This window comes from Pongo pygmaeus, chromosome 20, assembly GCF_028885625.2.
Source record: "Pongo pygmaeus isolate AG05252 chromosome 20, NHGRI_mPonPyg2-v2.0_pri, whole genome shotgun sequence".
In the NCBI taxonomy this organism is placed as follows: Eukaryota; Metazoa; Chordata; class Mammalia; order Primates; family Hominidae; genus Pongo; species Pongo pygmaeus.
In genome coordinates this window covers 58,963,295-58,991,285 of record NC_072393.2, presented here as the reverse complement: position 1 = coordinate 58,991,285, position 27,991 = coordinate 58,963,295, and the positions used below count along the sequence as shown (strand labels likewise).

Below are 27,991 nucleotides of genomic sequence, written 5' to 3'. Positions count from 1 at the left end.
GGTTTCTGTCCTGCGCGCGCAGATTCGCGCAGACCAGGAAGTGGATCCAGTGGAATGACGGTCACGCCGCGGCGGTGAGTTTTGCTCTGTGTGGTATTAAGTCTGCGCTTCCCAGGTCCCCGGCACTTCTGTACGTGGGATGTGGGGTCCCCATAGACCTGGAAATTCTTACCTTTCTTCCTTCACTCAGAGCAAATGGAGATGTTCTCCTGGGAGTCTGGAAGCCCCTTCTTTTTAGGTTTAAAGTCGCACTGAGGCTGGTCCCGTCCTCGGTCTTTCTGCTACAGGGCAATGTATACACTTCGTATCGCGTAGTTTTCCTGCTCAAAACTTTTTGACTCCTTCCGCATTGCGCTTTTTAAAGTCCTCACCCTAGAGGTGTATCCCCACCCTGCGCGCCTCCCAGCCTCATCCTCCTGGGTTCCTGGAGCACAGCGCCGCGACCGCAGTCACAGGGAGGCCGCGTTCTCTGGTCCTGGGATCCTGCGGATCCCACCCTTGTCCGAAGGCGTCGTCGCCCCCCACCTCCCTCCTCCTCTTGCTGGGCCCTGGCGCTCCCCAGGTCTCCCCTCCGCAGTCATCGCTTCCCTGAGCCTGCATTGCAGAGGTGCCCGGGGCCTGTCCTGTGACACGGGGTGTTCTTCATGCCCATCTCCAGCTCTCGGAAAATGCGCTCCTCCGAGATGCAGGCGTCTTACTCCAAACCCTCGTGTGATTGTGTGGGCCAAAGGGATCAGGAGACAGACAGAGGGACTGAGAGAGCAGTAGAAAACCTGAGACAGAGAAAAGAATGAGAAAGACCCATAACAGATGGCAAAGTAGAGGATGGGTGAGGGATTTGCCAAGAGACAGCAAAAGTGATAAAAGATAAGAAAGTAGGAGGAGAAATGCAACTGGAGAAATGTAGAGAAAAGCAAGATGTACAGAGAGATGAAGGACAGACAGCAAGATAAGGAGAGGGGGGCAAAAATGTGGAGGCTCATCAGAGTGAGGAAGAGGAGGAGAGATGTGGAGCCAGGGCAAACAGAGCAGAGTGGTGCTGGTGGCAAGGAGAACAGAGGGAGAACTACAGCAGGGAGGACACCTGGGGATCTGGGGTGCCAGATTGGGTCCGGGGGTTATAACAGAGAAGAGAGAATTTAACAGGGAGAGCAGAGATGGGAGAAGAGGTGGAAATCTATGGAGATTGAGGACGATCTAAAGATTGGGGAGAAGGACCAACAAGAGGTTAAATAAGTTGCAACGATGGAGCCCGGCTAATTTTTGTATTTCTAGTAGAAGTAGGGTTTCACCATGTTGGCCAGGTTGGTCTCAAACTCCTGACCTCAGGTGATCCACCCACCTCCACCTCCCAAAGTGCTGGAATTACAGGTGTGATCCACAGCAGCTGTCCACCCATGTATTCTTGATTGAAAAAATTTGCTTATGTCTTAATTCTACAGCTGACTCTGTTTCCCTGTTTTCAAGGTCAAGAGCTGTGTGTTTACACTTCTGCATTTTATAAATGTTCCTGTGATTTTCTTGTAAGGAAGAATTCGATGTTGGGAGTCAATTTCATCAGAACCTTTCAAAAGAATTTTCTTTAACCCAGGTATGTGAAAAATGCTTCTCTAATTTTAAGGATGGGATGATAAGACCAATCCATCCCATTAGCCCTTCCAGGCCCCCATGTAAGAATTCAGGCACAGCTTCTCACTCATCTCAGACCTTCTCAGGGTAACTTGGTGAAAATGTTTCCAGCTCTGAGCCCCAGTGAGCCTCCCCTGCAACTTGGAGATGAGGGGTTTGACCAGAAAAGCTCAACCCGAGTGACCCGGGCCACTGAAATGATTGGCAAAATAGAGGGGGTGTCTGGTGTGGCTTTTTTCTGGGAGAGGGGAGTGCCCAGTTGTAATTAGAATTTTCAATGAGATGCAGTACCCCAAAAATGAAAAAAAAAAAAAGAAGAAGAATGGAAGAAACAGAGTGGTAGTCTCAGAAACAGAGACCATCTTTGGAGGTCTTTGTCTATATTAGAATATCACAGCTACGTCTAAAGCAGGTCATGTCAGTCCCTGGCAGGGAACCCTCCACCTGCTTCCCATGTTCCCCAGGACAAAAGCCCAACTCTTCACTTTGGCTCTACAGTCCTGTGTTCAGGGTCCCTGCCAGTGTCCAGCCTCCTCCTGGGAGCTTGCCCTCATCTGACTTCCTCTGCCCCAGTCACATTTGCTTTTCTCTTTTTTCAAACATCAAAATCCTTCCTGTCTCAGGTCGTTGTCCCTGCTCTTATTCAATGTTTCTAAATGAAGATGGCACTGTCCCTTTCTCCTTCAGGTCTAGGTTCAGAGCTGTCTCCCATGTCCTCCCACCCCCATCTGAAGTTCCCTCTGCCCACCAGTGTCTATCACATTACTCAAGTTTCCTTATCTCTGTGTCAATCCTATCAGAAATGCACTTTTTTTTTTTTTTTTTTATCCCAAACAGACTCTCACTCTGTCCTCTGGGCTGTGAGTGCAGTCTTGTGATCTTGGCCTGGGTTCAAGTGATTCTTGTGCCTCAGCCTCCCAAGTAGCTGAGATTACAGGTGTGTGCCACCACACCCTGCTAATTTTTGTATTTTTATTTGTATTTTATTTTATTTTTGAGTCTTACTCTGTCACCCAGGCAGGAGTGCAGTGGCGTGATCTCAGGTCACTGCAACCTCCACCTTCCACGTTCAAGCAGTTCTCCTGCCTCAGCCTCCCAAGTAGCTGGGATTACAGATGCCCACCCAGCTTGGCTACTTTTTGTATTTTTGGTAGAGACAGGGTTTCACCATGTTGGCCAGGCTGCTCTCGAACTGCTGACCTCAAGTAATCCACCCACCTCGGCCTTTCACAGTGCTAGCATTACAGGCATGAGCCACTGCGCCTGGCCCAATTTTTGTACTTTTAGTAGAGACAGGGTTTCACCATGTTGGCCAGGCCAGTCTCAAACTTCTGAGCTCAAGTGATGCTTCCACATCAGCTTCCTAAGTAGCGGGGACCAATGACAGACAGATGTGCACCACCATACCTGGCTAAGTTTTTGTAATTTTGGTAGAGATTTCCTGAAGGGGAGCTCATCCTAGCCCAGCTCCCCACTGCTGCAGCGTGTGTGTGGGCTTCTCCAGGAGGAGAGTGGGAGTTTTCCTGTAGGAATTTTTTGTTCATGGTGCAGTGGGCAGCAGAGGGGACTGTATTTCCTCAAGGTGAAGTCTCCTTTGTATGTGTTGTTGTGTTACAGGGAGGGGATGTGTTGATTCTGAGCAATAAACAACATAATTTTTACATTCAGGATTGACTTCTAAAGACTCTTGGTCCGTGAGGAAGAAACCTGGAAGAGGAAGAGGAAAGCAAAGGAGTCAGGGATGGCTCTTCCTCAGGTGAGATGATATTCTCGGTGGATTGTTCTGTCTCCTTCCTTTCAGAAACGCTGGGCCTTGGAGTTGGGAATCTTCTCTGAGTCTGAAGTGTCCTGCCTGATATGTTTGCTCAGACTCACCCATGCCTTCTTTCAGTTTGTCTCATCTCGCTTAGATTCCGTCTCTTATGACAGAGTGACATGAACTTGGGAAGAGGCTGCACTGGGCATGGGCCTGGGAAGGGCTCACACCCAGACATGGATGGAGATGGGGTGAGGGTCCCATGGTGTCAGTGCTGTTGGGCAGCAGGGATTGTTCAGGGGCCACATATGGATGCACTGTCAGCTCTCTGTGGACCAGGATTACAGCAGCTGCCAATGGGAGTCACGTATTAACGTGCACAAAGTACGTGGTAAATTCTAGAAAAGGAGCCGAATAAGGGAAAATCTTTTCTCCCTGATTTTATACTACATTTTTACGTAATTGAGTGAGTTACTGTGTTTCTGACTCCAAAAATCTTACTAATTAGAATGGAAAGTTCATACATAGACATGAATAATACATTAATGATTCCTTCGTTATTATTATTGTTATTTTTGAAACAGAGTTTCACTCTTGTTGTCCCGGCTGGAGTGCAATGGCATGATCTCAGCTCACCACAACCTCCACCTTCTGGGTTCAAGCAATTCTCCTGCCTCAGCCTCCCGAGTAGCTGGCATTACAAGCATGCGCCACCATGCCCAGCTAGTTTTGTATTTTTAGTAGAGATGGGGTTTCTCCATGTTGATCAGGCTGGTCTCAAACTCCCGACCTCAGGTGATCCACCTACTTTGGCTTCCTAAAGTGCTGGGATTACAAGCATGAGCCACCGTGCCTGGCCTATTCCTTCGTTATTTTAAGAACATGAAATCAATGTAAATAACAGCAGGAGATTCATTCAACCATTCTTAGCACATTGAGCTCAGGGAGACTATGGTGTTACTGTGGAGAGGCTTGTGAAATAGATGTTTTTGGTAAAAATGGTTGCAATTTTTCTCAAATATTGGAGAGTACTGCTTTTTTATCCAAGAGGATAAAGCCGTATTCTCATTCCATGTATTATCATTATTTATTTATTTTTTTTTTTCTGAAACGGAGTCTTGCTTTGTTGCCCAGGCTGCAGTGCAGTGGCATGATCTCAGCTTACTACAACCTCTGCCTCCCAGGTTGAAGCGATTCTCCTGTCTCAGCCCACCTAGTAGCTGGGATTATAGGTGCGCGCCACCATCCTCGACTAATTTTTTTTTTTTTTTTTTTGAGACGATGTTTTCGCTCTGTCACCCAGGCTGGAGTGCTGTGGTGTGATCTTGGCTCACTGCAAGGTCTGCCTCCCGGGTTCATGCCATTCTCCTACCTCAGCCTCCCAAGTAGCTGGGACTACAAGTGCCTGCCACCACCCCTTGCTAATTTTTTGTGTTTTTAGTAGAGACGGGGTTTCACTGTGTTAGCCAGGATGGTCTCGATCTCCTGACCTCGTGATCCTCCTGCCTTGGCCTCCTGAAGTGCTGGGATTACAGGCCTGAGCCAACACACCTGGCTCACCCGGCTAATTTTTTTGTATTTTTAGTAGAAACAGGGTTTCACCATGTTGGCCAGGCTGGCATCGAACTAATGTCAGGTGGTCTGCCTGCCTCAGCCCCCCAGAATGTTGGGATTACAGGCACAAGCCACCATGCCCAGCCCCACCAATTATTATTAAATATAAATGGTTATATTTAAACATCACATGATGTATATATTTTGTGGTAAAACTCCAAGCAAAGCTGCAGCTTAGACCCTTTGCCATAAGGCATCTCCTTTCCCTGTCACATCCTCCACCCTCCTTCCAGCCTCACTGGGGAGCTGCTACTGTCAGCTCTGTGTTAGCTGTCAGAGCAAGTCTCATACACGTGTATTTCTGCATCGTTATGAGACTTTAAACAAAATTCTGTTGTAAATTAAACAAAAATGTTTATTTTTTTTTTACTTTATGTTTGGGGCTACATGTGAAGGTTTTTTACAGCGGTAAACTCACATCATTAGAGTTTCTTGTACCAATTATTTCATCACACCGGTATCAAGGCCAGTACACAATAGTTATTTTTATTTTTATTTTTTTTTGAGACAGAGTCTCGCTCCATCGCCCAGGCTGGAGTGCAGTGGTGGGATCTCGGCTCACTGCAAGCTCCACCTCCCAGGTTCATGCCATTCTCCTGCCTCAGCCTCCCGAGTAGCTGGGACTACAGGTGCCCGCCACCACGCCCAGCTAATTTTTTTGTATTTTTAGTAGAGATGGGGTTTCACTGTGTTAGCCAGGATGGTCTCAATCTCCTGATCTCGTGATTCACCCACCTCGGCCTCCCAAAGTGCTGGGATTACAGGTGTGAGCCACTGTGCCCTGACAGTTATTTTTTTAATTTATTTTTTGAGACTGAGTTATGATCTTGTTGCCCAGGCTGGAGTATTATGGCATGATCTCAGCTCACTGCAAACTCCACCTCCCGGGTTCAAGTGTGTCTCCTGCTTCAGACTCTCGAGTAGCTGGGACTACACGTGCTTGCCACTACACCTTGCTAATTTTTGTATTTTTAATAGAGACAAGAGTTTCACCATGTTGGCCAGGCTGATGTTGAACTCCTGTCCTCAGGTGATCCACCAGCCTCAGCTTCCCAAAGTGCTGAGATTACAGGTGTGAGCCACTGTGCCCGGACCCAATAGTTATTTTTTCTGCTTCTCTCCTTCCTCCCACTGCCAAAGTATCCTTTCCACCAAGGCGAGATTCCTCTTCAGTTAAACAAATCTTGCTATTTTTTATATTTTAAAAACCTTTATATATATAAATATATGTATACACATACATACACACATATCTATACATATACATACATATATGTGTATGTCAGAGCAAGTCTTGTACATGTGTATTTCTGCATCATTATGAGGCTTTAGAAGAAATTCTGTAGTGACTTAAAAAATTTTTTTTCTTTTTTTAAAGTCCAAACAATTTTTATTTTCAAAAACAACTTTATTCATGACACATATTTAAAAAAAAAAATTCCCACCCCTGGAAATGAGCTAAAAAAATAAAATCCATCTCCCACCACCGTGTTCCCACTTCCTCCCATTCCCTCCAAATAAAAGGGAAAAAAGGCAAAGGTAAACAAAACAAAAAACTGAAAAACAGAAACACCCCTAAACCACCCAAAACAAAGTAGTGCATTTCCCCAGGGGGAAGGGGAATTTACAGTGGAGCTGCTGGGAGCGGAACAGAGATCTTTTGGCTACAGAAACCTGTAAAGAAAGATACTCAACACAGAAAAAGAAACACAAAAGGAAACAAAATAGATCACCAGGCAGTCTGGAGGGGCAGGTAGCTGGAGACGAGGGGTGGGGTGGGTGGTAGACCTGGAGGGACAGGAGCAGGCAGGAGGGGACTGTGAAAGGCGGGGAGAAGATGGAGGGAAGGTAACAAGCAGAACAGTTTGGTGTCCTTCCAGAGCCCTGAGTAAAAAAAAAAAAACCTCCTCCTACCCACGCCCACCTACCCTTGAGCAGCCCCTAAGGGGGCGAAGTGGGGCAGGGAAACATGGGGAGCAGCTTGCACTGTGGAGACGTGTCCATGGTGAGTCCCCAGAGTGAATAAGCCGCCCCCTGCCCCACTCCCTGGGCCTTCCCTTGCTCCCCAAAACAGGTCCCTCCTCGGCAGTTTGTTATGGGATTCTCTGTCCTTCCACAGTATATCTTTTTTTAAAAATATATGTTTTTTTTCCATCAAGGTCATCTTCTGTTTTTTTTTAATTCTTTTTTTTTTCCCTTCTTTCCTCTTTTTTTCCTCTCTCTCCTCCTAATACACATTTTTTTTAGTAAGGAGAATTCCATGATGTCGCTCTAGCCCGGCCCCTGTAGACGCGACCCCAGGGCCTGCTGTTAAAACCACTGTAGAATGGAGAGCGGGAACTGCTGTAGCTGGTGTTCTGGGCGCGGTAGCGGGCTCGTGGAAAACCCCGGTCTGTTGTGCTGGTGCCTGGTCTGTTGGTTCGTTTTGGGATCACCTTGATTTGCCTTCCTCTAAATAGGGACTCATCCAAGGCAAAGGAAGTCCTCATTGAATCTTTGAGGACTCTATATATGCAAACCTTTTGGAATGGCCACTAAATTTGTCACAGAGTATGGTAACATGGTTGACTGAACCACAGCCATGAAAGTGAGCTTCCAGCTCTTCTGCTGTTGCACCGTAGTCCACATTGCCAGCACCGATGGAACGGGCATCAGCCTCCATCTTCTCCTCAATGGACGTGATCACTGGGCCAGCATTGCCTGGAGGTGGACTCATATTCATCTGCTTCTCTACGTCGTTCTGTAGCTCCTTTAGCTTCTCAGCTTCTTCCTCCATCTCCCTGACTCCAGCTTTGATAGCTTCCGGCACCGGGTCCTCAATGGCACCGTCCCCCGGGTCACCCTCGACCAGTCCCGGCTCCTCCCCCTCCTCTTGGCTGCCGGTGGCTCCTGAAGGAGGCCTAGGGCCTGGAGCTCCCGGGCATGCGGCGCGGGGCTGGAGCGGCTCCTCTTCCGGCTCGGGCTCCAACAGCAGCTCCTCAGGCTCCAGTTCCTCAGATTCCAGGCCATTCCCATCGTCCCCTGCGCCCCCCGGGGCAACCTCCCCGGCCTCCCCACCGGCCCCGGGCACAAGATGGCGCCGCCGCCCCGGCCCGGAGCCCCGACCACCCGTAGGCCCAGTGCTACTGCCACCACCGCCGCCGCTGCCGCCGTCGACGTCGCCGCTCAGACTGGGCTCCTTTTTTTCGCTCTGTCACCCAGGCTGCAGTGAAATGGCATGATCTCAGCTCACTGCAACCTCCGCCTCCCGGGTTAAAGCATTTTGCTGCCTCAGCCTCTCGAGTTGCTGAGATTACAGGCAGCCAACACCACGTCTGGCTGTTTTTTGTATTTTTAGTAGAGAAGGGCTTTCATTATCTTGGCCACGCTGGTCTTGAACTCTTGACCTGGTTATTCCTGCCTCGACCTCTTAAAGTGCTGGGATTACAGGCGTGAGCCATCGTGCCGGGCCCATAATGGTTATTTTTTCTGCTCCTCTCCTTCCTCCCACTCTCCACCCTCAAGTAGACCCCGGTGTCTATTGTTTTCTTTGTGTTCTAGTAAATATTTTAGTTTGATATTTGATTTTGCCAGTTGTGAATTTACATGTTGTCATGTTAGTAAACATGGCTATCTTGCTCTTTGACATCTGCATTGGAAATTGGCTGAATGACAACATGTGGGTCCTCTGCGATTTTTCCCTGTATAAAGAGTGCCATAGTAGCCGCCTCTGTGCACACCCGCATTACTACAGATATCTGGAGATTCCTCCAGGTCACACAGTTGAAAAGGTGATTACTGCTTCTAGGAGTGGGCATTTTCTGTTTTCTTAGATCTGATAAGATCCCCCCTGCCCCCAACTGCCAAAGTGTCCTTTTCCAGCAAGATGAGATTCGTCTTCAGTTAAATAAAACTTGCTACTTTTTATATTTTTAAAAACTTCATATATGTACATACATATCCCCACACACATGCACACACATATACATACAAATACATATATACACACACGTATATATCTTGAAAATCTTTTATATTTTGAAAATCTGGGACAAATGACAACCCTTTGTATTAACATCTAGTGTTTTGTGAGTCTCTAGGTTTTATTATTTTGTGAGTCTCTAGGTTTTATTATTTTGTGAAAATATAGAAACACAATTGATTTTTGTACTTTGAGTAATTTTGTTTTCATGTATTTTATTTTATTTTGGGACGGGGTCTCGGTTTGTTTCCCAGGCTTGAGTGCCCTGGTGGGATCGCAGCTCACTGCAACCTCCACCCTCAGGGTCAAGCCACCCTCCCTCCTTAGCCTTCCAAGTAGCTGGGACCACAGGTGCCTGCCACCACATCCAGCTAATGCTTTTTTTTTTTTTTTTAATTTTTTTTTGAGACGGAGTTTCTGTTGCCGAGGCTGGAGTGCAGTGATGCAATCTGGGATCACTGCAACCTCTGCCTCCCAGGATCAAGCAATCCTCCTGCCTCAGCCTCCTGCATAGCTGGGATTACAGACATGTGTCACTGTGCCCAGCCTGTCTTTTACTGTGGATGTTGTCATCTTTTAAGACATCAGTCGTGCTCTCTCTCATCTAGATAATGAATGTCACTTGGTGTGTCTATAAAAGTTTCAAACATTTTTATAACAGGAATCCAACATTGATTTTTTATTTGTTTATTTCTTGAAGTTTTCACAAACTTAAGAATTTCATACTGAAAGTGTGTCTTGACCTCTTCAAAAAGTATAGTAAAGACATCATGTAGTGAAAAATCCCTCCCTCGGATTTGTGAGAACATTCACTACAACTATATCCATGCTTTCCCCCTCTCTTGTCATTTTCTGTAAAGATAGGAACTCCTCCCATAACCATTTGGTTAAAATGTGTTTTCATTTCAGGGTCTGTTGACATTCAGGGACGTGGCCATAGAATTCTCTCAGGAGGAGTGGAAATGCCTGGACCCTGCTCAGAGGACTCTATACAGGGACGTGATGCTGGAGAATTATAGGAACCTTGTCTCCCTGGGTGAGGATAACTTCCCTCCTGGGGATGTGCCCTTGCATATCTTTGTATTTTCTCTTGTTGCCTCTTGGGAGCCCCATCCTTACTTGACTAAAATAGAAGCCGTATTGATTTTGAAATGAAAGCTTCATGATATAGCATCTGGACTTTCACTGACCCTTTGTTTAGAGGTTCTGCATTCTTCATGATAGCTCAGTGGAGCTTCCAGAACTAAAGTAGGCAGAAAACCTTATGGCAGCCTGGGCATGGTGGCTCACACCTGTCATCCCAGCAACTTGGGAGGCCAAGGCATGTGGATCACTATGGGTGAGGAGTTTGAGACCAGCATGGCCAACATGGAGAAACCCCGTCTCTACAAAAATACAAAAATTAGCTGGGTGTGGTGGTGCATACATGTAATCCCAGCTCCTAGAGAGGCTGAGGAAAGAGAATCACTTGAACCCAGGAGGCCAAGGTTTGCAGTGAGCTGAGAACACACTGCACTCCAGCCTGGGCAACAGAGCAAGACTCTGTCTCAAAAAACAAAGACAAAAACAAACCTTATGGCAGACTTTAAAGATATCCAGTTCCCTGTTTGCTTCTCCCATGCTTTCGATTCTTTAGTTTTTGGAAGAGAGCTCAATGTCCACATACTACATATTACAGTGCTCCCTAAGCATTCAGAATGAGGCAGTCAGTGGAGGAATTTGAGAAATATTTTCCTAGATTCATCTGTAATGTCTTCTTTCCTACAGAAACATAGGGCTGGGACTCTAGAAAAGCTCCAGCATATTATGGTCCTTTCTTTTTATAAGCAGGAGTCTCTTTCTGACCTGCTGTCTCCATGTTGGAGCAAGGGAAAGAGCCCTGGACTGTGGAGAGTGAAGTGAAAATAGCAAAAAAATCCAGATGGGTGGGAATGTATTACAGGTGTAAACACAGGTAAGAGCTCAGATGGGCAGAGTGGAAGCTCCACCTTCAAATAGTGTGTGGGGAAACTCTCTGCAAGTGGGAGAATTCTGTGGCAAAAGAAAAGTTTAAATCCTCACATCTCTGAAAGGACATCTTTCTTTGCCCCCGCTTATCTCTCTGCTCTTTCTTGCTATTCTTTCTTTCTCTCTTTTTTTATGGCAGAGTCTCACTCTGTTGCCCAGGCTACAGTGCACTGCTATGATCTTGGCTAACTGCAGCCTCTGCCTCCTGGGCTCAAAGGATTCTTGTGCCCGATTCCTGAGTAGCTGGAACTGCAGGCGCTCACCACCATGCCCAGCTAATTTTTGTGTTTTTAGTAGAGACGGTGTTTCACCATGTTGGCCAGGCTGGTTTCAAACTTCTGATCTCAAGTGATCCACCTGCCTCAGATTCCCAAAACACTGGGATTGCAGGTGTGAGCTGCCATGCCTAACCATTGTTATTATTTTAAATAGTTTTATCTTGTAGTTCTTTAGATATTTGGGCAGAGGTTATTGTTGCAGGTATGTTAAATGTATGAAAGTTATAGCATAATAAAGAAACTTAAAATTTCCATAACCTGGACATGTGAACACCTGTAATCCCAGCACTTTGGGAGGCTGAGGTGGGCAGATCATCTGAAGTCAGGAGTTCAAAACCAGCCTGGCTAACATGTCAAAACTTCATCTCTACTAAAATTACAAAAATTAGCCAGGTGCCATTGTGTGTGGCTGTAATCCAAGCTACTCAGGAGGCTGAGGCAGGAGAGCCACTTGAATCTGGAAGGCAGAGGTTGCGGTGAGCCGAGATCGCACCATTGCACTCCAGCATGGGAGACAGAGTGAAACTCCATTTCAAAAAAAGAAAAAAAAAATTCCATAACCTGCAAAAGTGACTTCTTCTTCTCCACTAGAACTTTTTTTAATTTATGTCAGAATTAATTCTGTGTTTGTTCCATTTTTGTTAATGTATATGTACAGTGTTTTTAATGTCTTTTATTTTAAATAATATGAAAAAAGTTCAGTTATGAAGAAAAGGTATACATATGCCAGTTTCTGTATCTGTCCATTTATTAATTAATTACTTTATGTATTTATGAGACAGAGTTTTGCTCTTGTCACCCAGGCTGAAGTACAATGCTGCGATCTCAGCTCACTGCAACCTCTGCCTCTCCAGTACACCTGATTCTCCTGCCTCAGGCCCGAATAGCTGGGATTACAGATATGCGCCACCATGCCCGTCTAATTTTGTATTTTTAGTAGAGATGGTTTCTTTTTGTTGGCCAGGCTGGACTCGAACTCCCGACCTCAGGTGATCTGCCTGGCTCATCCTCCCAAAGTGTTGGGATTACAGGCATGAACCACCATGCCTGGCCTATCTGTTTTTTTATGTACCTTTACTGGAGAACTTTATTTATTTATTTATCATTATTATTATTATTTTTGAGACGGAGTCTCACTCTGTTGCCCAGGCTGGAGTGCAGTGGTGTGATCTCAGCTCACTGCAACCTCCGCCTTCTAGGTTCAAGCAATTCTCCTTCCTCAGCCTCCGAAATAGCTGCAACTACAAGTGTGCACCACTACACCCAGCTAAGTTTTGTATTTTTAGTAGATATAGGGTTCTACCATGTTGGTTGGCCAGGATGGTCTCGATCTCCTGACCTGGTGATCTGCCAGCCTCAGCCTCCCTAAGTGCTGGGATTACTGGTGTGAACCACCACACCTGGCCTGGAGAACTTTATATATGCTTGTGGGTTGGAGTTACTCTTTAGCCTTCTTTCATTTCTTTCTTTTTTTTTTTCTCTCTGAGACAGAGTTTCGGTCTGTCACCCAGGCTAAAGTGCAGTGGTGTCACCTCAGCTCACTGCAACCTCCACTTCCCAGGTTCAAGCAATTCTCCTGCCTCAGCCTTCCAAGTAGCTGGGACTACAGGTGAGTGCCAACACCGTGGGCTGATTTTTTGTATTTTTTTAGTAGAGACAGAATTTCAACTTGTTAGCCAGGATGGTCTCAATCTCCTGACCTTGTGATCCTCCCACCTCAGCCTCCCAAAATGCTGGGATTATTGGCATGAACCACCACACCTGGCCTGTCTCAAGTTTTTAAAAACATGTTAGTGCTAGTAGATGGCTTCAAGTATTGCAAGTTTTACAGTACAGACTCTTAACTTTCTTTGTTTAATAAGATTTGTCAGCCTTTGGTGATGTTGATGATGAGATGCTCTTTTTCCTGTCTCTGACATTTCACTGTCCTGTTAGAAATAGCTTAGACTGGCCAGCTGTGGTGTGTCACTTTTCTAATCCTAGCACTTTCAGAGACCAAGGTGGGTAGATCACTTGAGGTTGGGAGTTTGAGACCAGTCTGGCCAACATGGTGAAACCTCGAATGTACTAAATGCCAAAAATGGACCAGGCGCGGTGGCTCACACCTGTAATCCTGGCACTTTGGGAGGCTGCGATTGTTTGATCACTTGAGGTCAGGAGTTTGAGAAAAGCCTGGCCAATATGATGAAACCCCGTCTCTACTAAAAATGCAAAACTTAGCTGTGTATGGTGGCATGCACCTGTAATCCTAGCTACTTGGGAGGTTGAGGCAGGAGAATCACTGGAACCCAGGAGGTGGAGGTTTCAGTGAGCCAAGATCATGCCAATGCACTCCAGACCAGGCAACAGAGTAAGACTGGGCTGAGGAGGGAGAAGCACTTGAGGTAGGAGAATCGTGCCACTACACTCCAGCCTGGGTGATAGAGCGTAACTCCATCTCAAAAACAAACAAAAAAGGAAATTGCTTAAACTGGGAGGCTTAAGACAAAGACATTTATTTCTCATGAATTTGGAAAGTGGGAAATCCAAGAGCAAGGTGCCAGCCAGATTGGTTCCTGGTGAGAGCCTTCTTCATGGTTTAGCCCAGCCACCTTCCTGCCATGTCCTGATACAGTGGAAAGAGGAACAGGCAATGAGCTCTTTAATGTCTCTATAAATGCGCTAGTCCTATTCATGAGTAGTCAACACCCATGACTAAATTCTCTCAAAGTCTGCATCTGCAAGAACATCCTATTAGAGAATACCACATCTACCAAAGCTTATTTGAGAGGTAGTTATTTATCTTATTTTATTTTTTTGAGATGGAGTCTCATCCTGTTGCCCAGGCTGGAATGCAGTGGCACGATCTCAGCTCACTGCAACCTTCACCTCCTGAGTTCAAATGTTTTCTGCCTCACACTACCAAGTACCTGGGATTACAGGCACCCTCCACCACACCCAGCTAATTTTTTTGTATTTTTAGTAGAGATGGGGTTTCACCATGTTGTCCAGGCTGGTCTTGAACTCCTGATTTACCTGCCTCAGCCTACCAAAGTGCTGGGATTACAGGCATGTGCCACCACACACAGCTGTTAGTCAGTTCTCATTCCTTATAATGCTGTATATTTTCTTGACCTCATATATCAGAAGGTAGTGATCTTAACATCTATTTCAGTTCTTATGTTGTGTGCTGGTGGTAAGTACAAGTTGTGGTTTTTTTCTTAAGAGGGAATTGTTTAGAATTCTCCAGTCTGTATAAATCTACTTGTTATTTTCTTGCTTGTTTTATCATGGGTTGCAATATTTGATTAATTGATTTTTATGACTTTATATGTGAGTTTTCAGTATGTGGTACGCAATATAACTGACACTCCCCTTGATAATGTCACAAAGTGCCACAGGGTGCAGTGGCTCATGCCTGTAATCCCAGGTCTTGGGAGGCCGAGGCGTGTGGATCACCTGAGGTCAGGAGTTCGAGACCAGCCTGGCCAACAGGTGTCACCAAACCCCATCTCTACTAAAAATACAAAAATTAGCCAGGCACAATGGCGCATGCCTGCAGTCCCAGGTGCTCAGAACCTAAGGAAGAGACTCACATGAACCCCAAGGCAGAGGTTGCATTGAGCCAAGATCATACCATTGCACTCCAGCCTTGGTGACAGAGTGAGACTCTATCGCAAAAAAATAAAAATACATAAAATTTTTTTTAAAAAGTCGGCCAGGTGCGGTGGCTCACGCCTGTAATCCCAGCACTTTGGGAGGCTGAGGTGAGGGGATCACAAGGTTAGGAGATCAAGACCATCCTGGCTAACACAGTGAAACCCTGTCTCTACTAAAAATACAAAAAAATTAGCCAGGTGTGGCGGTGTGTGTCTGTAGTCCAAGCTGCTGGGGAGGCTGAGGCAGGAGAATGGCATGAACCCAGGAGGTGGAGCTTGCAGTGAGCCAAGATCATGCCACTGCACTCCAGCCTGGGTGACAGAGGGAGATTTTGTCGCAAAAAAAAAAAATCACAACGTGCCTGTTCCACATGGATATAGATAATTTTGTAACAGTTATTCAGAAAAATATGGTATTAACATTTTATTTTTTTTGAGATGGAGTCTCAGTCTGTCATCCAGGGTGGAGTGCAGTGGTGTAATCTCAACTCGCCACAATCTTCCCCTCCCAAGTTCAAGCGATTCTCCTGCCTCAGCCTCCCAAGTAGCTGGGGTTACAGGCACCTGTGACCACACTGGTTACTTTTCATATTTTCAGTACAAGCGGGGTTTTGCCACATTGGCCAGGCTGGTCAAACTCCTGACCTGAGCTGATCTGCCTGCCTTGGCCTCTACAAGTACTGGGATTACAGGCATGAGCCACCATGCCCTGCCTTTTTTTTTTGAGATGGAGGCTCATTTTGTCACCTGGGCTGGAGTGCAGTGGTGTAATATGGGCTCACTGCAACCTTTGCCTTTTGGCTTAATGCAATTCTTGTGACACAGCCTTTGGAGTAGCTGTGAGTACAGGCACGGGCCACCATACCTGGCTAATTTTTTGTAATCTTTTGTTGTCTTGTCAGTGCTATGATTGTTTCACAATACAGAATTTCCATTGATTTTGGTTATCCTTACATGAGCTTGCTGTGGATTATTTACCAATATAGTATATCGTGTGGTTCTTTAGCATTTATTTGTATACACTAAATATGCTGTAAATATGAAGAATATATATTTTTCTCTTTTTTTGATGTGATAGTGATGTGGTTTTTGCAAACTGTGATACACTTTAGGGTCACAGTGGAAAAACACTCCTTACTTTAGGCTCACACATGTTTGTGCCCTGTCATTGTTTTGTCATGATATAGGAAATAGACTTTCATAGAATTGATTTGAAAGGCATGTAATTGCCCTTTATTTATTAAAGAATCTTACTCTTTTTGTGTTCCTAAACTTTGAAGATCATGTTTGGGAAGCTTAAAATAAGTATTGTTTTTTGTGTCATATTTACACATTTCAGTATTATATACCATCTGTACTTAATTGGAAACCTATTGGTGTTTATATTTTGTAGATATCTCTTCCAAATGCATGATGAAGATATTCTCAACAGGGCAAGGCAATACAGAAGTGTTCCACACAGGGACATTGCAAAGGCAAGCAAATCATCATGTTGGAGATTTTTGCTTCCAGAAAATTGAGAACGACATTCATGGCTTCGAGTTTCAGTGGAAAGATGAAAGAAATGGCAATGCAGCAACCATGATGGAAATCAAAGAGTTGACTGGTAATACAGACCGACATGATCAAAGACATCCTGGAAACAAGCCTATTAAAGATCAGCTTGGATCAAGCTTTCATTCACATTTGCCTGAGCTCCACATATTTCAGCCTGAAGGGAAAATTGGTAATCAAGTTGAGAAGTCTATGAACAATGCTTCCTCAGTTTCAGCATCCCAAAGAATTGGTTGTAGACCCAAAACCCGTATTTCTAATAAGTATGGAAATAATTCCCTCCATTCTTCATTACTCACACAAAAACAGAATGTACACATGAGAGAAAAATCTTTCCAATATATTGAGAATGGCAAATCCTTTAATTGTAGTTCACTCTTAAAAAAACATCAGATAATTCACTTAAAAGAGAAACAATGTAAATGTGATGTATGTGGCAAGGTCTTTAATCAGAAGCGATACCTTGCATGCCATCGTAGATGTCACACTGATGAAAAACCTTACAAGTGTAATGAGTGTGGCAAGACCTTTGGTCGCAATACATCCCTCTTCATTCACAAGGCACTTCATACTGGAGAAAAACCTCACGAATGTAAAGAATGTGACAAAGTTTTCAGTTGCAAATCACACCTTGAAACACATAAGATAATTTGTACTGGGGAGAAACCATACAAATGTAAGGTTTGTGACAAAGCTTTTGCATGTAATTCATACCTAGCAAAACATACTATAATTCACACTGGAGAGAAACCTTACAAGTGTAATGAATGTGGCAAGGTTTTTAATCGACTGTCAACCCTTGCACGCCATCGTAGACTTCATACTGGAGAGAAACCTTATGAATGTGAAGAATGTGACAAAGTTTTCAGTCGCAAATCACACCTTGAAAGACATAAGAGGATTCATACTGGAGAGAAACCATACAAATGTAAGGTTTGTGACAAGGCTTTTGCATATAATTCATACCTGGCAAAACATAGTATAATTCACACTGGAGAGAAACCTTATAAGTGTAATGAGTGTGGCAAGGTTTTTAATCAACAGTCAACTCTTGCACGCCATCATAGACTTCATACTGCAGAGAAACCATACAAATGTGAAGAATGTGACAAAGTTTTCAGGTGCAAATCACACCTTGAAAGACATAGGAGGATTCATACCGGAGAGAAACCATACAAATGTAAGGTTTGTGACAAGGCTTTCCGGAGTGATTCATGCCTTACAGAACATCAGAGAGTTCATACTGGAGAGAAACCTTACACATGTAATGAATGTGGCAAGGTTTTTAGTACAAAAGCAAACCTTGCATGTCATCAAAAACTTCATACTGCAGAGAAACCATACAAATGTGAAGAATGTGAGAAAGTTTTCAGTCGCAAATCACACATGGAAAGACATAGGAGGATTCATACTGGAGAGAAACCATACAAATGTAAGGTTTGTGACAAGGCTTTCCAGAGGGATTCACACCTGGCACAACACCAGAGAGTTCATACTGGAGAGAAACCTTACAAGTGTAATGAGTGTGGCAAGACCTTCCGTCAGACATCATCACTTATAATCCATCGTAGGCTTCATACTGGAGAGAAACCTTACAAGTGTAATGAGTGTGGCAAGACCTTCAGTCAGATGTCATCCCTTGTATACCATCATAGGCTTCATAGTGGAGAGAAACCTTACAAGTGTAATGAATGTGGCAAGGTTTTTAATCAACAAGCACACCTTGCACAGCATCAGAGAGTTCATACTGGAGAGAAACCTTACAAGTGTAATGAGTGTGGCAAGACCTTCAGTCAGATGTCAAACCTTGTATACCATCATAGACTTCATAGTGGAGAGAAACCTTAAAAGTGTAATGAGTGTGGCAACACCTTCCATCACAATTCAACCCTTGTAAGTCATAAAGCCATTCATACTGGAGAGAAACCTTACAAGTGTAATGAATGTGGCATTGTTTTTAATCAACAATCACACCTTACAAGTCATCATAGTCTTCATACTGCAGAGAAATCTTACAAATGTGAAGACTGACAAAGTTGTCAGTCACAAATCACAGCTTGAAAGACAGGAGAATTCATACTGGAGAAAAACCATGCAAATGTAAGGTTTGTAACCAGGCTTTTGGAAGTGATTCACACCTGGCAAGACATACTAGAATTCACACTGGAGAGAAACCTTACAAGTGTAATGAGTGTGGCAAAGCCTTTAGTGGGCAGTCACCACTTATTCACCATCAAGCAATCCATAGTGTAGGGAAACCTGACTAATGTAATGATTGTCACAAAGTTTTCAGTAATGCTACAAACATTGCAAATCATTGGAGAATCCATAATGAAGAGACATCTTACAAGTGTAAAAAATGTGGCAAATTTTTCAGATATTGTTCATATCTTGCTGTTCATCGTCGAACTCATGCTGGAGAGAAACCTTATAAATGTCATGATTGTGGCAAGGTCTTCAGTCAAGCTTCATCCTTTGCAAAACACAGGAGAATTCATACAGGAGAGAAACCTCACAAGTGTGATGATTGTGGCAAAGCCTTTACTTCACACTCACACCTCAATAGGCATCAGAGAATCCGCCATGCTGGACAGAAATCTTACAAATTTCATCAGTGTGACAAGGTCTTCAGTCTGAGGTCACTCCTTGCAGAACATCAGAAAATTCCTTTTGGAGAAAATTGTTTCAAATGCCATTAGTATAGCAAGCCATCAAGCATTAATTGACATTACAGTCAAATGAGCACTGACCTGAGTTTGAGTTGACTTAACATTGAGTTCAAGCATTAATTGACATTAAACTGTTTATGTTAAGAGGATTGGGCTGGGTGCTGTGGCTCACACCTGTAATGCCAGCACTTTGAGAGGCCAAGACTGGTAGGTCACTGGAGATTAAGAGTTTGAGAACAGCCTGGCCAACAGATGGGAGCCACTTTTCCCAGCCTGTGTTTTCATTTCTATTCTTTCTTTTTTTTTTTTTTTTTTTTTTGGTTTTTGAGATGGAGTCTCTTGCTCTGTCATCCAGGTTGGAGTTCAGTGGCATCATCTCGGCTCACTGCAACCTCTGCCTCCCAGGTTCAAGCAATTCTTCTGCCTCAGTCTCCCAAGTAGCTGGGACTACAGGTGTGTGCCACCACGCCTGGGTAATTTTTTGTATTTTTAGTAGAGACTGGGTTTCACCATGTTAGCCTGGATGGTCTCGATTTTCTGACCTTATGATTCACCCGCCTCCACCTCCTGAAGTGCTAAGATTATGGGCATGAGCCACCGCGACTGGCCTGTTTTTTGTTTCTTTAACAAAAAGTTATGGGGATTCCTATGAGTATTGTGTTGAATCTAAATCACATTGGGTTATATAATCATTGAGCAATGCTAATTTTTCCAATCAATGTGGATTGTATATGTATTTATACATGTTTTTAATCATTTTGATCAATGTTTATAGATTTCAAGGTACAAACTTCTCACCTTTATATGTTTCTTCCTAAATATTTCTTACTTTAAGCTCTTTAGCAAATGGAAGTGGTTTTTAATTTTCTTTTAAAATTATTTATTGTTAATATATGGAAATTCAACTAATTTTTGGTGCTGTTATTCTTTTCTGCAAATACACTGAATATGTTTATTCCAGTTGTATTTTGGTTGACTCTGATTTTCTTCACAGAAGATCATGTCATCTACAAACAAATAAAATTTGACTTCTTTCTTTCTGATTTGGATGAGTTTGATTTCTTTTGCTATTTCATTGTTCTGGCTAGGACAGCCAATATTGATTGAATAGAAAGGGTGAGAGCAGTCTTACATCATTTCAGATCCTATAGGAAAAGCGTTCCATTTTCCCTGATTGTTTATTTCCCCTGTGGTCATTTCATGTATTGTTTTTGTATTGTTGAGGTAAATTTCCTTCTCTATCTATTTTGTGTAGGATTTCCATGATGACTGGATGTTGAATTTTGTGAAATGCTTTTTCTCCATGTATTGAGATGATGTGGTTTTCATCTTTCATTATGTTCAAGTGGTACATCACATTGATTTGCTTGAATATGTTGAACTATCCTTGCATCCCAGAAATAATTGGCACTTGCATATCTACAATCCTTTTTATATCCTCTTGAATACAGTTTGCTAGTATAAGGGGTCTTCACGAAGTTCATGAAAAAATACATATTATATGAAAATTGTGCATGATGTCACATTTTTTGCACCAAAATAAAATGGTACAAATCTGTTATAACATGTCTGAACAGGATGTAGTTTGAGGCACTCAGAAGGGTAAAATCAGTTTGAAAAGAGACTCAATCAAAGCAATGTAAATTCTGCTAAAATTGAAACAAGAAAAGTCAAATTTACGATGAGACCAGATGCAGTGGCTCAGGCCTGTAATACCAGCACTTTCAGAGGTTGAGACAGGTGGGTCACGTGAGCGCCGGTATTCAAGACCAGCCTGGACAGAATGGTGAAACTCCTGTCTCTACAAAAAATACAAAAATTAGCTGGGCATGGTGGCACATGTCTGGTGGTTCAGCTTCTGTGGAGTCTGCAGTGGGAGGATGGCTTGAGCCTGGGAGGTAGAGGCTGCAGGGAGCCGTGCTCATGCCACTGTACTCCACTCTAAGACGTAAGTGGCTATTCCTCCTCCAGCTCTCACATATAAATTGTGTATTTAGTGAAAGGCTGATCAAAGACTCAAAGAATGTGATCATTTCTTATCTACCTATGACCTGGAAGCCCCCCCAATTCCAGTTATTCCACCTTTCCAGACTGGACCAATGTATATGTTTTATGTATTGATTGCTGTCTCATGTGTCCATAAAATGTGTGAAAGTAAACTGCAACCTCAACACCTTGGGCACACGTCATCAGGACCTCCTGAGGTTCATGTTAATTGGCCTTAGATTCTCCCTGTCCCCAGACCCAGGATGCATGTGTTTCCTCTTTCTTCATTTTTACTGGAGATGGGTCTCATTCTGTTGCCCAGGTGTGAAAGCAGTGACAGCATCAAAACTCACTGCAGCTTCAATCTCCTAGGTTCAAGGGATCCTCCCACTTCAGCCTCCAAAGTCACTGGGACCACAGCTGTGCGCCATTGCACCAGGCAAATTCTTGTGTTCCTAGTAGAGATGGGCTTTCACCATGTTGCCCAAGCTGGTCTAGAACTCCAGGGCTGAGGCGATCCAGCCACATCGGTCTCCCAAAGTGCTGGGATTACAGTCATGAGCCACCAAGCCCGGCTTGTTTCTTAATTAAGAAAAAAAGCCAGGTGCTGTGGCTCACACCTGTAATCCCAGCACTTTGGGATGCCACGACAGACAGATCACTTGAGGTCAGGTATTTGAGAACAGCCTGGCTAACATGGTGAATCCTCATCTTGACTAAAATATAGAAAAAATTAGCTTGGTTTGGTGGCAAGTGCCTGTAATCCCAGCTACTCAGGAGGCCGAGGCAGGAGAATAGCTTGAATCCGGGAGGTGGACGCTGCAGTGAGCTGAGATGGCGCACCTACACTCCAGTTGGGCTACAGTGTGAGACTCTGTCTCAATAAATTAAATTAAAATTAAATAAATAACTGCTTCTCAAATAAGCTTTGGTAGACTCTTACGAGGTCACATCATTGTTTTCCAACTATGATACTTATTGAAAAATTTATTCTTTGACCCCACATTTTATTATATATATATTTTTTTAACCATTGTAAATTGCTTTTCTCTGAAATTTATTGTGTTCAGTTTACATTGAGGACTGCATGCTTTCTAGTCTGTGTCATATATTGGAAACATTTTCTGGTACCTGATAAATGATTTTAGTTTGTTTCAATGTGTACTTGATAAAGATATCAAGGAAATTTTTCTTTATGCTAACATCAAAATTTAGTTCAAGTAGCCTATTATTCCATTTTCTTTATGTCATCTGACTAAATAGTGAGCTGTGAGCTTTTAAGTAAATGTTCCCCTCAAGTTCCTCTGGTCCATAATATTCTTTGCAGATGTTGAAGGATGGGCTGGATTGACTTGGAATCTTGTTCCAGCAGAGCCCATATGTTCATGAAGAAAATATTTGCTCAGATCTCATTTGTACCGCTGCTTCTTCTTCAGTGTTTTAAACACTTATAGCTATGTGGTCAAAATTGTGTTTATTTTGAACGTATTACAGTCATTTTTCTCAGAAAATAATTATGTTTAGGATTCATACCATCAGAACCTTAGACATTGAAAGAGACATTTCATTTGCTCAGGTATATAAAATGGTCCTGAAATTTTTTTCTTCCTTTTTTTGAGACGAGTGTCACTCTGTCACCCATACTTGAGTGCAGGGACACGATCTTGGCTCACTGCAACCTCCACCTCCCAGGCCCAATGATCCATCCCAGTCAGCCTCCCAAATAGCTGAGACCACAGATGCACACCACCACGCCTGGCTAATTTTTTATACTTTTGGTAGAGACGCAGTTTCACCATGTCTACCAGGTTGGTTTCAAATTCCTAGGCTCAATGATGTACCCACTTCAGCCTCCCAAACTGCTGGGATTACAGGGTGAGCCACCTTGCCCAGCCCATCCTGCAATTTTCTAGAGAAAGAAGACCAACACAGCCTATTGGCACTTCCAGACCATCATGTGGGAATCAGCCACACCTCCTTCTGACTCAACTCAGAGCTTCTCAGGATAACGTGGTGAAGTGTCTCCTGCTCGTAACAACAGTGACTCAACCAGTAATGTACAGGTGAGAATTAAGACCAGAAAATCTCAGTCAGAGTGACACTGACCCCTGAAATACTTTGCCAAATAGTGTGTGGCTTTTCCTGTAGGAGATGGTAATGCTCAGGTGTCATTTGAATTTTAAATGGATTCCTGTCCTCCAAAAATGTAAAAAAAAAGGCAAATACCAGAATGGAAAAACAAGGGATTAGACTCAAATCATCTTGAACCTATTCTTGTCTCTGTCCACACCCACTGCTTTTCCTTATCTCATCTCACAGATTTAACCCACCTACCCATGTCGCCTGCAGGCCTCTCCACTGAGTTCTACAATCTTGTGTCCAGTTGTCTCCTCAGGTCTCTGCTGGGACATCAAACAGGCATCTCCACATTCATGTGCCCATAAGTGACTTCCAAACCCCAAACACATTCCTTTACAGTCCTACATGTCTCAGATGAGGGTGACAATGTAGTTCTGGAAGCTTAGCCAAAGTTTACAGCACGTATTTTAAGTATGGGAGATAAATTACATTATTTGTAAGTGTTGTCATTTGTAATGTAAAGAGAAAATTGCATATATACATAAAAGGAGTGAGAAAATACATCGTTTCCAAAATTCTTTTGAGGTGTGGGGTAAAAATGTTTCAAGACCTCATCTCTATGGATCTGTGCTCCCAGGACCCCTCTGACCTCATCCCCTGCCTGTGTCCTCCTCACTTTCTCTGCTCCAGCCATGCAGGCCTCTTTCCTTTTTCTGGGGCTGAGGTTTCTCCTGTCTCAGGGCCTTCACCTGTGCTGTCCCTCTGCCTAGGACTCTGTGGCCACTCAGCTGCAAGTGATAAGCAGCATTTCTTCCCCAAGTCTTTGTTCTGACATCACTTCTTCTATGGAACACTTTGTGTTCTCCCACAGCTCCCCCATTTGTCATGACAGCCCCACCTTCCCCCTGACCTCTGGTCCATGTTACCTGTTCTGTGTGATTCTTTTTGTTCCTTCGCTGTTCACTGGATCCTGGTGAGAACAAGTCTCTAAGCAGAGAGCAGAGCCAGAAGGTGGGGTTGTACTGGGCTGGCACCCTCTGAGTGGAGCTCAACTGTGACTTTATATTGGGGTTCTCAGGCATTTTGCAAATACAGCTTTTATGCTGTTTTATCAGAGATTGCTATGTTCACAGTATGGGACCCACCTTCAACAATACCTACAATGGTGCAGGTGATTCTCATCTGTGTCCAGCATTGAACATCAGGGCAGTTTCCTCTAGGTTGAGAGCTGAGATCAGCCTGTGATCCACAGGGAGGTGAGGGGGCTGTGCTCTGCATGGGGTTTTGTTAGGGCCGGATCTGTGCCCTGAAGATCTGTGTCCTGCTGCAGCGTGTGTGTGGACTTTTCCAGGAGGGAGCAAGATCTGAAAATGGGTCAAAGTTACCCTTGTAGGTCTTCCTGTGGGACGTTCTTATCTCTGCATGACCTCTCGTGTGGTGGGTAGCAGAGGACCATCTTTGCCCCCGGGTGAGATATCCGCTGTATATGTGTTTTGTCACAGGAAAGGAGTGGTTTCTAAACATTAAATTTCTTATTTTTTTACATACAGGATTGATTTCGAAAGACTCATGTTATGTGAGGAAGACGCCAAGAAGAGCAAAGAAAAAGAGCCAGGGCTGGCTCTTCCTCAGGTGAAGTGAGATTCCTCAGTGGATTAATCTGTCTCTTTCCTTTCTGAAATGCCAGGTATTGTAGCAGCCAGTCTTCTGTGAGTCTGAAGCATCCTGTCTCACATGTTTGCTCACACTCACCCCTGCCTTATCTCAGTCCTTGTCGTCTTCACTCAAATTCCATATCCTATAACCTCGTGACATGAGCTTGGGAAGAGGCTCCACTGGGCATGGTCCTGGAAAGGGCTCACGCCAGACATGGATAGAGATGGGGTGTGGGCCCCGTGGTGTCAGTGATTCTGGGCAGCAGAGATTGTTCAGGGGCCACATCTGGATGCACGTCTAGCTCTTTGTGGACCAGATCAGAGAAACTATATATGAAAGTCATACACTAATGTGCACTGGTATCTGGTAAATTCTGGAAAAGGAGGCAAACTAAGGGATATATTTTGCATCTGATTTTGCAATGCATTTGAAGCTACACTAGTGAGTCAGTACGTCTCTGACTCCAAGCTTTTTTTTTTAAGAGACAGGGTGTCACTCTGAGGCCCAGTCTGGAGTGCAATGGAACAATTCTAGTTACAGCAGCCTCAAATTCATGGGCTCAAGTGATCTTCACGTTAGCCTCCCAAGCAACTAGGATGACAGATATGTGCCCCCATGCCATGCTAATTCTAATTTCAGAGAAGATGAGAATGAGAGCTATGTACAGAATGAGGGAGGGAAGCAATAATGAAGATGAAGGGGGATCCTGGCTGCAGATGAGCAGTGAGTCGATTGGATGTGATGATGAAGTGATGACATGTTGCTTTCTCTGGTTTTAATGTGACAAATTTAAAATTGGTTTAAATTATACAGATGAGAATGAGAGTTGCCAAACTCCTGTGTCTAAGTGTGGTGCATTTTATAATTATGGTGTCAGAGGCCAGCTTCCCTCTGCAACCCCTCTTCAGCCAGAGGACAGTGACTTGACTCATTAGTTGTGGATCACCCTCTTCCCTTTTCATGGATGGGGTCGGGAGTGGGGGAGTGAAGTAGGGTAAGAAGTGACTGAGTCTCAGTTATGGCATCGAACCTGCATAAAAGGAATATTAAAAGTGCATTTGTTCTCTTTTTTTAAATACATTTTTTTTCTAGTTCCTCTTCATTTCATTAGTTGTTTTTTATTTTGTAATTGTAATTTGTTTTTTTGAGTCATTTTTACTGTTGCCCACGCTGGGGTGCAGTGGCCAGATCACAGCTCACTGCAGCTGCAACCTCCTGGGCTCAAGTGATTTTTCCACCTCAGCCTCCTGAGTAGCTGGGACCACAGGTGCACCCCAGCAGGCCTGCTTAATGTTTGTATTATTATTATTATTATTATTTTGATACTCTCTTTATCACCCTGGCTGGAGTGCAGTGGAATGTTCCTGGCTCACTGCAATCTCTGCCTCCCAGGGCCAAGCCATTCTCCTGCCTCAGCCTCCCGAGTACCTGGGATTACAGGGATGCACCACCATGCTAGGCTAATTTTTGTATTTTTAGTAGAGACAGTGTTTCTCCATGTTGGCCAGGCTGGTCTCCAACTCCTGATCTCAAGCATTCTGCCCTTCTTGGCCTCACAAAGTGCTGGAATTATAGGCATGAGCCACTTAGCATGGCCAGATATTTGTGTGTTTTTAGATACCGGATTTTGCCATGTTGTCCAGGCTGGTTTTGAACTCCTAGGCTCAAGCGATCCAGCTGTATCAGCCTCTCAAACTGATGGGATTACAGGCATAAGCCACCACATGCAGCCTGTTTTTTATTTTAAAAAGAAAAAGAAAAAACTTCTGAAATAAGTTTTGGTAGAATATTTTTTTGAGACTGAGTTTTGCTGTCACCCAGGCTGGAGTGCAGTGGTGCAATCTCAGCTCACTGCAACCTCTGTGTCCTGTGATGAAGCAATTCTCCTGCCTTACCCTCCTGAGTAGCTGGGATTACAGGTGCACGCCACCTCACCAGGCAAATTTTTGTTTTTTTGTTTTGTTTTGTTTTGAGACTGAGTGTTGCTTTTGTTGCTGAGGCTAGAGTGCAATGGCATGATCTCGGCTCACTGCAACCTCCACCTCCTGGGTTCAAGCAATTCTCCTGCCTCAGCCTTCCTAGCAGCTGGGATTACAGGCACATGCTGCAGAGCTTCTTTAATCTTTACTCTGCTCTTCTCCATCACCCTGCATGTCCGAAGTCTATAGTGTCAGATTATCATGTCACAACTGCATGATAACTGTGGACTCCTTATAGCTTTCTTCACTCCTCATATCCAGTTCTGCAACTGCATCATCCAAAGCTGCCTTTGCCAACCTGTAGGCATGGTCAGGGGAATTAAGAATTTCCTAGTAGAATATAAAACAACTGAGAGCAAGACCTAAGCGGATAGGATTCGTTGGTGGAAATTCTGTCAATGCAGTATCACTAGCAGCTTTATCAGCCACTAGACTATTCTCTGCAGCCTCCTTCCTGTCATTTCCTGTGGCAAATTCTGCCAGATACCAGTGGTAGTCCCCTTTCATTTTATAACAGAAAACCTTGGACTCACCAGTGTTAGCTGCTGGAATGAGGGGTTTGTCCAGTACATCCAGAATGTCACAATAGATTAATGTTAGCTCAGTCTCAACCATTTGCTGATATCCCCGAATCATTCCTAGCCTGTCTTCTCCTCCTTGTTTTCTTCTTCCTGTTCAATGCAGCTGCTTATTCTCCAGGAGGCTGTTCTAGCTCCAATTACATTCTTACATGCAACAGATAGAAGGTTTCTTTCTCCAACTGTCAGCTCCACATCTGTCTTTGCACTTTCTTCATGGACTCCTGCAATTCATTGTATCACTCAGGCTGCTTGGCCTGCTTCTCCTGGTACACTAGATCCTCTTGATCACCCATAGTGGCAGCAGCTCCAGCAGGGTCTGCACTAAGAATGGAAGTAGATAGTGCCTCCAGACTTCGTTCTTTCTTTTTTTTTTTTTTTTTGGAGAGAGAGTCATGCTCTGTTGCCCAGGCTGGAGTGCAGTGGTGTGATCTCAGCTTACTGTAGCCTCCCACTTCCAGGTTCAAGCAATTCTCCTGCCTCAGCCTCCCAAGTAGCTGGGACTACAGGTGTGTGCTGCCATGCTGAGCTAATTTTTTCTTTTTCTTTTTCTTTTTCTTTTTTTTTTTTTTTTGAGATGGAGTCTTGCTCTGTTGCCCAGGATGGA

General features: G+C 44.1%; 1 protein-coding gene and 3 pseudogenes across 3 annotated transcripts; 2 read left to right on the top strand and 2 right to left on the bottom strand.

The window, feature by feature from the left end:
• Positions 1-2: 2 nt before the first annotated feature.
• Positions 3-20,149, top strand: LOC129020977 (zinc finger protein 28). 3 transcript variants are annotated; one of them, XM_054466007.2, is made up of 6 exons: positions 3-74; positions 1,468-1,591; positions 3,298-3,385; positions 9,870-9,996; positions 12,737-12,854; positions 16,277-20,149. In XM_054466007.2, the coding sequence occupies exons 3-6, from the start codon at positions 3,371-3,373 to the stop codon at positions 16,401-16,403; spliced, it is 387 nt and encodes a 128-aa protein (XP_054321982.1). In that variant the 5' UTR covers positions 3-74; positions 1,468-1,591; positions 3,298-3,370; the 3' UTR covers positions 16,404-20,149. The 3 variants fall into 3 exon arrangements, with proteins under 3 accessions (XP_054321982.1, XP_054321981.2, XP_063514405.1); XM_054466006.2 differs by lacking the exon at positions 12,737-12,854; XM_063658335.1 differs by lacking the exons at positions 3-74; positions 1,468-1,591; positions 3,298-3,385; positions 9,870-9,996 and having other exon boundaries at positions 12,743-12,854.
• On the bottom strand, positions 7,043-8,724 carry LOC129020287 (polyadenylate-binding protein 2-like; annotated as a pseudogene).
• LOC129020979 (putative zinc finger protein 137) lies at positions 18,462-20,149 on the top strand (annotated as a pseudogene).
• Positions 20,150-26,989: 6,840 nt separating this feature from the next.
• Positions 26,990-27,680, bottom strand: LOC129020978 (14-3-3 protein epsilon-like; annotated as a pseudogene).
• Between the last annotated feature and the right edge of the window lie 311 nt (positions 27,681-27,991).